The sequence below is a fragment of the Drosophila serrata genome, unplaced genomic scaffold, assembly GCF_035046125.1.
Source record: "Drosophila serrata isolate PLE 108 unplaced genomic scaffold, ASM3504612v1 contig_228, whole genome shotgun sequence".
In the NCBI taxonomy this organism is placed as follows: Eukaryota; Metazoa; Arthropoda; class Insecta; order Diptera; family Drosophilidae; genus Drosophila; species Drosophila serrata.
The window spans coordinates 893,689-902,838 of record NW_028257126.1 but is presented as its reverse complement, the minus strand read 5'-3'; the positions used below and the strand labels follow the sequence as shown (position 1 = coordinate 902,838).

Below are 9,150 nucleotides of genomic sequence, written 5' to 3'. Positions count from 1 at the left end.
TGTCATAACTCTGGAAAAACGGGAGCCGGAGACGGGTGGTGGATGTGGCGGCCACTAAGCCGGCAGACCGAACCAAGAAAGGGAAATGCAAAAACTACAATTGCTGATGCCTTTGTCTTGGCCATTGTTTCGCCTTGGCCATTGTTTTATGGCCTGGCCAACTATAATTCTGTGCGATTTTTCTGATTGCCCGCGCACTTTACGCTGCTCATTTATCAAGACGCCACTGACCAGAGCGAAGAGTCTTAGCCACCGTGGCCAAGATGTGGCGAAAGTTTTATGGCCAAGTTTGAATTTCCCTTGGCCAGCACACCTTGCTCCCGTATTCGCCTCCTGCTCCTGCCCAGTCTCCTCCTCCTCCTCCTCCTCCTCCTCGGGCGGCGGCCACTCAACAGACAATTTACAGCTGGACAGATGGCGTGAGGAGGCGAGGGTCTGAGGTCCTGAGATTCAGAGAAAGGAGGGGGCCAGGGAGAATGGGCTAATCACTTTTTGATTTATTTGCCATAGCAGCCGCATCCGGAAACTTTTGCCCACAGTTCATATTTTTCTTTTCGTTCTGCGGCTTTCCCTCGGTTTTCCCGCAGTTTTCCTGCAGTTTTCCCTGTTGCTTCTGCGGCGAGGTCTTCATCCCCGCCAGCTGGAGGATATTGACGGCAGCAGATCGGGAATCGGGAAACTGCAGGGGGAGGATTAGCCGCGGCGAATATTGAAAAATTCTGCGACTGGCAATCCGAATGCCTGCCAGCAGGCAACTGTCAACAATTTCTTAACGTTTGGGCCGCCCAGCCAGCACTGATTATGGCCAAATCCCCGAGGCGGTTGTGGCTATATCAAAGAGATTGGCGCATTTTAATAATTCACATGGCAAACTGCTGAAAAATACATTTGGTACGCGCACGCGACGCCGAAAGACATTTCACTCGAAGGCGCTTTAAAAACGCCCGCGCCTTTATATTGGCAATTCACCTTGCCGGCAGGCAAAAAGGGTCCTGGTGCCGATCCCGGTACCGGGTTACCTGCTCCTGCTCCTGGTCCTGGTTCCAGTTTGCAGCAAGTGGTTAAAGTTTGCCGGTTGACTTTTAAATTACGTTGTGGGCGGCCTATGCTTGGGCGGCACTGAAACTTGGCCTGCAACTTTCCGGCCTCGGAAGGCAGCCAGAAAGAAAATGCGTACGAAGGTGCCCCAATAACCGGGTACCAAAAATCGGGCCACTATGGGAGCTACACTTGCAATAATTGCCAGTCGTCAAGGATATTTATCTGTTTAAAATTCAGTAAGTTTGAATTCCAGGAATCTATTTACCAAGGTCTTTTATTACTTCTATTTACATCTGCTGGATTTTGAGGACATTTTAACAGCTTCGCAGACTTTGTAGTAGTTTAATATTGTATATTCATTTTGAGTACATAATACTTAAAGCTAATTTAAATATACTTTACTATAATAGATTCATTTTTATGTAAGAATAACATTATTTAAACTTATCATGTTTTTATTAAAGTGCAGAACCAGAAAAGAGGACAAAGTTGGTGCTACGGCAACGTTTTAAGTGGCTGCTGCTGAGCATGTGGCTGAGTTGGCAATTGTTGGGATATTCCTGTCAAAGCGGCAATTGAAGTAATGTACCAAGTTTTCCTGGGGTGCCGGCAAAATTGGCATATAATTTACCCAAATATTTGAGCATTCAAAGCGGAAGTTTCGCTTTAGCCCAGCCCAGCTCATTTTGTTTCAATGCGAGCATAAATCATTGAAGGCATTCTTCAACTTTTTACGCAATTATTTGCACTGCGTAAACTTTGATTTAAATTTTTAAGCCGCCCGTCCTGCCAGTGACACTGGTGGCGGCCAATAGTAATAAGTTGTCAGCCGCTTGACTTGCCTTTTGCCAGCCTCATGAAAAATGTATTTAGGTAGGTCAATTCCCGAACCTGTTGATGCCTGGGAACAGTTTCCACCCGTGTGGGCACTGCGCATGACTGTTCCCAGGCATTTCAAATCCCTGTTGGGCGCGAAATTCGATGTGTTCCAAGTCAACAGCTGATTATAAATAAAAAGTTCAAAACAAAATTACAATATTTAAATTGAAAAAAAAACTACACTTGGAAAATATAATTTCAAAATGTATTAAATTTAATTCAACTCTTTAAAGAATTTATATATAATTTTTTGTTTTATTTTTTTAGGTAACAAAAGTGTGTTATCTTTTAGCTAGTTTTAAACGCAAACCAAATGAACCCAGCGAAAAGAAAAAAAAAAATGTTTCCAACTTTAAATTTGTATACAAAATAGGCTGCTGTGAAGATGTCAACAAAAAATTTTGTCCTAAATTATACGAAATGACAAAAGTAACCCAATTTTAAAAGTTACAAAATTAATTTTTTTGTACACAATTATTTATACTAATTTATTAAATTCAGAGCAATAGTATATAATTATAAACAAGATCACTAATTTCGGAGTTAAAAGCGTGGGGTGTAGGATTTTTCTATATTTTCATAATTCTCTCTTTTAAAAAGTCACAACTTTGCACAAAATGTGTCATTTTGCACTAAATTATTTGCCCAACGAAAAATAAATACATTCAAGGATAATTTTTTTATAATGAACTTTTATTTTGCATAAATATGCACAATATTTTCGGAATTTGTTTGCGTATTGATATAATATATATAATTGTAATATTTAAACCTAAGCGCGCTTAAAGTGAAACTAAACGACAATTTTCGCATTTTTTTACAGAAGTTAATTCGTACATAGATTGCAGGTTGTTTTTTATTTTATTTTGTTTTGTTTATCATTCAATATTTATTTAAAAAATAGTTTCGTTTATTAAAAATAAATCGCGTCTTATATAAATAGAATTTTGTTTCGATTTGATATATATGTATATATAATATTTTTAGCTTGGTTCTATATTTGAAATACTTGGAATGCACAAAAATAATTTTCTGCTTAATTTATGGTCGGTTTTCGAATAAATTTTATGCTATAACAAAGAGTTTTTATAAGTACACGACATCCAATAAATGGGTGAGCGTGTCTATGTTACTTTAGTTACTTTAAAGCCATAAGGTTCTCTTGTAGTTGAAATCCAATTTGATTCAAAATTGGTTTCTGCTGCTACGCATCTTATTAATTTAACGAATTTTAGTTGTTCATGGCTGCATTCTAAATATGTTCAAAAAAGGTTTTCATCAATTAAAAATATATATGTAAGACTTTTTAAATATTTAGTTTTTCGTTCGTTCGTGGGTTTGTAAATATATGTTTAGCTTTAATAATTGAATAATTGGACCATTGGTTTTAACATTGTTGTTTGTGGCTTACAAGTTTTCTAGTGGATACAGCATATTGGTACATATACGTTCCTTGTTCCGCACGGTTCCCAGGTAAATATATATGTTTGTATATCTAAACTAACTTCGCTCATTTACACTGTCTAACCATTAATTCTGTATTCAATAATATGACGTAACAAACTGTTTATCGTAGGATTAGTGTGTAATGTTAATGTTTAAAACGCTTTACAAATGCGGATCGTCTCGCTCCGCTTTCGTTGCCATTGTGTAGGCTCGATATATGGTTTTGTATAAATATAAACATCGCTTTATATAGACTATAATGATAAACACCGATAATTCTCACTAATTGAATTCAGTTAACATTTTGTTTTGTTTGTGGTAATTAACTCTGAAACGCGATAACTATGGATTGTGGTTGCCTTGCTAAGCAAATTCGTTAGGTTTGTGTTTGTTTCTACCATCGTTTGGTAAGTATATAACTCGATATCTATATGTGTAAAAGTGTGTGTTTTGTAGAGCTTCTAACGTAACAACTTGGCCCCAATATATTGAAGTTTAAGCTTTGTGTATGTACATATAGCATATAGCAACGATTTCTCTCCGGTTTCATTCTCAGTGCACCGCATCTATGTCTCGCTGGGCCCTTGAAATCTTCAGCTTATCCTTGGGAGTATTATCCTCGCCCGACTCCAGAGCAAACATCTTCATCTTCTCCTTGAAGGACAGCTTCTCGGGCACCGCATCACCAGCGCGCTGTTGTTGCTGCTGCTGTTGCTTCTCTGCCAGGCGACGCTGGCGCGGATCTCTGTTTTGATTGAATATAATGTAAAATCTGTGATTGCAGAAACTTGTGAGAACAACTCACCTGTACACCTCTTGCGCTCCAATAACGCCGGGCGTCGATTGCACTGAAGTGTTCCAAAGGGCGGCATCTGGCGTGGCTGGCATGGAGGGCAGCATGGAGGCATCCAGGTTATTTTGCTGCAGATACTGTGAAACAAAATAGCTCTTTATTGCAAAAGTATTTCACGTGAAATGAAAACACTTACACTCCCATCTTCTTCAATTTTATCAAACTCCGGATGATGCTCAAGGTATTGGTCCATGATGTATTGCTGCTGCACGCTCACCACATTGTTCTCCTCGTCGTTGAAGCTCACCCGCTTGTTGTCCCTTTGCTGCTGCAACAGGGGCGGTGGCGGCGCAGGTGGCGTGCCCAGTCCACCCATCATCATCCCGGTTCCTGTGGCCGAAACATAGGCGGCATTCAGTTCCATGGCGCTCAGAGGTGACGCCTGCTGCATCGTGTTATTGTTAAGACTACCACTCAGATTGTTGTTGTTATTGCTGGGCTGGGTGTTCAGGAGGAGGGAGGCCTTCTTGATCTCACCGACAGCGGCTGCCTGCTGATTGCTTGTGGCAGTTTTGAGCAGACCCATGGACGAGGTAGAAGTGGGATTTCCAGTACTTCCTCGCAGCTTCTGCTGGGACATGATCAGGTAGGAGCTGTTCCTCTCTGGAGGCGGTGGTGGCGGAACTGCAGCAGCATCTTGGGCCTCATTGTTGTTATCCTTGTCGAGCATAGTCAGTTGGTTGAGCTCCTTGGCCAGGTTGGATATCGGGTGCTCTGTCTGCAGGTGTCGCTCGTCCGCAAAGCTAGCAGACTTCTGGGACTTTGAGGGCGACGACGGTGCTCCTCCCACGCCTCCCGCTCCACCCTCCGAGTAGCGGTTGTGCTTGAGTATGCTCTTCGGCTGTTGCTGGGAACCACTACTGGCCACTTGCTGGGCCGGAGCTGCTGGCGTTGGGACCGACTCCAGTGGACTGCTGCTGCTGTCTGTTATCTCCGCCATCTTGATCTCCGTCTGCCTGTAGCTGGTGATGGGCGTCTGTATGGCACTGACCTGACCGCTACCGTTGCCAGTCAGCCGGAACAGCTCCTGCACCACGTTCTCCTTGTCGTATTGCTGCTCCTGGTCCTGTTCCTCCTGCTCTTGCAGTTCCTGTGCTCTTCGCTCAAAGTCCCGCTCTAGGATCAGGGTCTTTAGCTGCTCCTCTTGCATGGGCGACCGTGAGATGATCTGGGAAAGCTCGGATATCTGCTGCTCCCGCCACTGGCGAATGTGCTCCCGCCGCATCTCCAGATCCTTCTCCCGTTCCTCCCTCTCCCAGGGATTGCTGCCGCTGTGAAGTTGTGGACGGCTGTTTGCCTGGCTAGTGGGCGGCACATAGCTGCCCTTCGGTGGATCCAGAGTGCTGGCCACGTAATTCATTCCTGGAGCTATCTGTTGTGTGGCCTTGAACAGCGGATGAGTGGCGGTAGGCGGCAGCGGTGGCTTATCCTCCGCGAGCTGGGATTGTCCAAGGAAACGCTGCTGTTGCTGTTGCTGTGGCTTTGGCGCTGTACTTGGCGGAGCATTTGGTTTATTGGGCGACTGCAGAAGGCTGCCCAAGGGCTTCGGAGGCAGTGCTATAAAGTTGGGCGACGGTTGCTGCTGCTGCTGTTGCAATAGCTGCTGCTGCTGCTGGAGTTCGTAAAGCGTGGCTGGGTCGTGCAGCTGGCTGCGTCGGTAATCCAATCCTCCGTTCTGATAGCTTCCACCCGTGAAATCGTTGACGTTCTGCATACTCTGGCTGCTGCTCATTGCAGGTTGATGCTGCTGCTGCTGTTGGTGCAGGGGGAGTTGTTGCTGTTGCTGTTGCTGCTGCTGTTGGTGTTGCTGCTGCTGCTGGTACATGTTGCTGATGTTGGGCATCGATGGCGCCATCATCTGCTGCATGCGCAGGGTATGCTGGAAATTCTGCTGGCTCTTGGTGCGATTGTTAAGGGTGAGCTGGTGCTGCTGCTGGCCATTAAGGTTGCTGCTGCTGTGGGCAAACTGTTGCTGCTGCAGGGAGTGCTGCTGCTGTTGCTGCTGGAGTTGCTGGTGCTGGAGTTGCTGCTGCGCGGATTGTTGACTGTGATAATAGGCCGAGACGGGTCGAGTGGGTGGCAGGTTAGCGTTGGCCTGCAGGTAGGGTGATGGTTGCTGCTGTGGTTGCTGCTGCGGCGCAAGCGGGGAATTTCCATTGTAGGCGCTGCTCATGGCGACATGTGTGGTCATTGGCGATCTGACAAAGAGAAGTCATTGAGGTGATGGTTTTAATGGGGACAAGGAAGCGGACAAGGTGCTCGCTCAAGTGGTTTGCTAATTAACTTAAAAACGTGTCGAGAGTGCGTTGCTGAAATAACTTCTTTTACTTCCTCCGCTGCGACGGCAAAGGGAAGTGGCTGGTGTTTATTGCAACAGTGCGTGCCTCTGTACAGCGCAGCAGCATTAACTAGGAGGAACGACAGCAACTAATTACTCACGTACTTGGAACATTTCTACAAGTTGATATTCTTTCTTAATGGGTATGAAGCCATAAAGTAATTTCTTTAAACGCACTGTCACCACCCTAAAATTACACACATGAGAGTTAGCAACACATTACTTAAGCTCGGTGACGGCCGCACCCACAAAGCCCCCAAAACACACTTGAAATTGTTGTAAATTATTAATAGGACTTGGTGGCTTCGCTTCCTTTAATAAGTGTATGACTATTGAGTTCAGATTTTCAAGGTATACTCTCAAAAATCGCATTGCTTTGTGTCGAGTTCACTTTCTAATCTATGTATACAATGGTATACTAAATAAATAAAGTGGAGCAAAACTAAACAGCTTTAAGTGAACGCAATGTTTCATAAATATATAAATATTTTAAGATCGATACTACCTACCTTAATTGTATACTATTGTTTGGATGTTAGACTCACAATAGATTTTTGGTTTAAGCAAAACACAACTGCAAACCAAATTGAACCAAACAAAATGGCAGCGAAAAACAATTTCTGTGGTCAGCAGAACACAACCGAATTTCAAATGACATTTTAAAGTGGATATGGTAAGTGGTATTGCATATTTACATTACAAGCACAAATGTACACAGAAAGAATTGATGTATCTTTAAAATTAAGGTCTCGCCTTCTTAAAAATATACTCTACTGATTTGCTTAAAAATTGTTACTTTAGTATTATAGTTGAAACCAACAACTTAAAATTATAGGAATATGGAACTTAAGAAGACAAGACAAAAGTCCTATAATTGTTCTCAAAATGATAGCATGATAATAAATGAGAGTAGTGAATCTATTAAGGTTGATAAGATAAGATATTTTATATATATATATCTATCTATCTTTCTATATATTTCTTATCTTATATTTCACAAAAACATTTCTGTAGCACCATTTTGTTGATGGTACTAAAAAAATATACATATAACAAAATTTAATTGGAATTAAATAATTATAATAATATATTTATATAATATCTATACTATTTCCTACTCTTTTAAACTAATTAAGGAAAAAATATATTTTTTGACCTACGAAAATAAACGCTTCTTAAAATGTTGTAATGTCAACCTATTTAATTTGACATTCCCATAAAGACTTTAATTAATCAAATGAAAAATAATTATATTTCTAAGACTCGGAAGAAGTAAACTACTTGCAGTACTATTTCTCTGACCACAATCGTAGCCCTATAGAGTCCGCTTATATGTATGTACATATGTATTGTATGTTATGAATGCATTACCTCTCGTTCAGAATCGGCTGGCTTTGATTTTGCGCCCGGTACACGCTGAGATTCTGATAGAATCCCTGCTCGTTGGCATTGCCATTTCCATTTCCATTTCCATTCGCATTGTTGTGGTTGCCATTTGGTGGCTGACCCAGCAGCATTCCGCCAGCTCCTCCGGCCACTCCTCCGCCGCCCATGATGCCCGATGTATTGTTATGCAAACTGTGCGTGCTGCGTGACTTGGAATTGGCCAGGGCTGGATGCAGATGCGGATGGAAGACGCGATCCAGGGGAGAGAGTTAGGAAAGAAAATGAATTAGTATCTGGGCGACTGCAGTCTGGATTGGATTGTGCTCCGATTACCAGGGATAAGGAGGGGATGGCTTTTGGGGGCTTGGTGCATCTTTCACTTACATATGGTACCCGATCCCGTGTGGTGATGCAATGCCGGCACCGACTTGCTGTTGGGCAGGTGTGCAGCTAACGGATTGATGATGCTACTACTATTGGTATTGCCGAGAGTGTTGCTGTTGTGGCTGTTGTTCAGATGTTGGCTAAGACTGAGACTGTGATTCGGATGATGGCCGGTGGCCATTAGTGGACCCAGAGACTTGGTCGACTCGGCGCCGCCCATGCGCGTCAGATCGCGTTCGGACATACGTCGATTACCTGCGATTTCCACATTTCGCCAAGATTTTCCAGTTCCCAGCAACATTACCGATATCATCGTCGAGTGCATTTTTGGGGGATTTGCGAGTTGGAGGTGGAATTGAGGTTGGTTGGTGCGCATGGATTGGGGATAGAGACAGATAGTTTGACATTTTAGTAAATCCATATTTGGTGCGATAATCATAAATGAATTAGTATTATTAATAAATGCATACAAAATTTAATTAAATTACTACGAAAAGGGCAAAGCTACAAAGCCATTGGATAACAGAGAACACAATTCTATTTACAAACATAAATGCTCACATAAACAAAAGCCATTTGTCAATATTTTCATTTGATTAAATACATAAATACGCGCGTAATTCCATTTTTAATCAAAAACTTGAAAAAAAAGCCAAAGTCGAGTGTGCTCGACTATGAAATACCGGGTAGTTTCTGACCAGATAGAACAATAAAGTACAGAAATGATCGAGTATTTGAAAAGTGTTGCTGTTTAAGAGGTTTGTATGTATACAAATATAGTAGATTTGCTGTGAAAAAATAAACTTAAAGTTATTCGGATTCT

General features: G+C 42.4%; 1 protein-coding gene across 17 annotated transcripts in view; it reads right to left on the bottom strand.

The window, feature by feature from the left end:
* Positions 1–2,865: 2,865 nt before the first annotated feature.
* Positions 2,866–9,150, bottom strand: part of cno (adherens junction formation factor afadin) — a 54,847-nt gene continuing 48,562 nt past the window's right edge. For 10 of the 17 annotated variants that reach the window (XM_020957605.2, XM_086829976.1, XM_086829972.1 and 7 more), the window contains 5 exons: positions 8,328–8,582; positions 7,929–8,169; positions 4,356–6,417; positions 4,172–4,296; positions 2,866–4,111 (listed from right to left, as the gene is read on the bottom strand). In XM_020957605.2, the coding sequence (XP_020813264.2) occupies positions 3,919–4,111; positions 4,172–4,296; positions 4,356–6,417; positions 7,929–8,169; positions 8,328–8,582 (2,876 nt within the window). In that variant the 3' untranslated portion in view covers positions 2,866–3,918. Of the gene's footprint in view, positions 4,112–4,171; positions 4,297–4,355; positions 6,418–7,928; positions 8,170–8,327; positions 8,583–9,150 lie in introns of those variants that run through there. The other 7 variants (XR_015271000.1, XR_015271001.1, XR_015271003.1 and 4 more) reach the window with 2 other exon arrangements.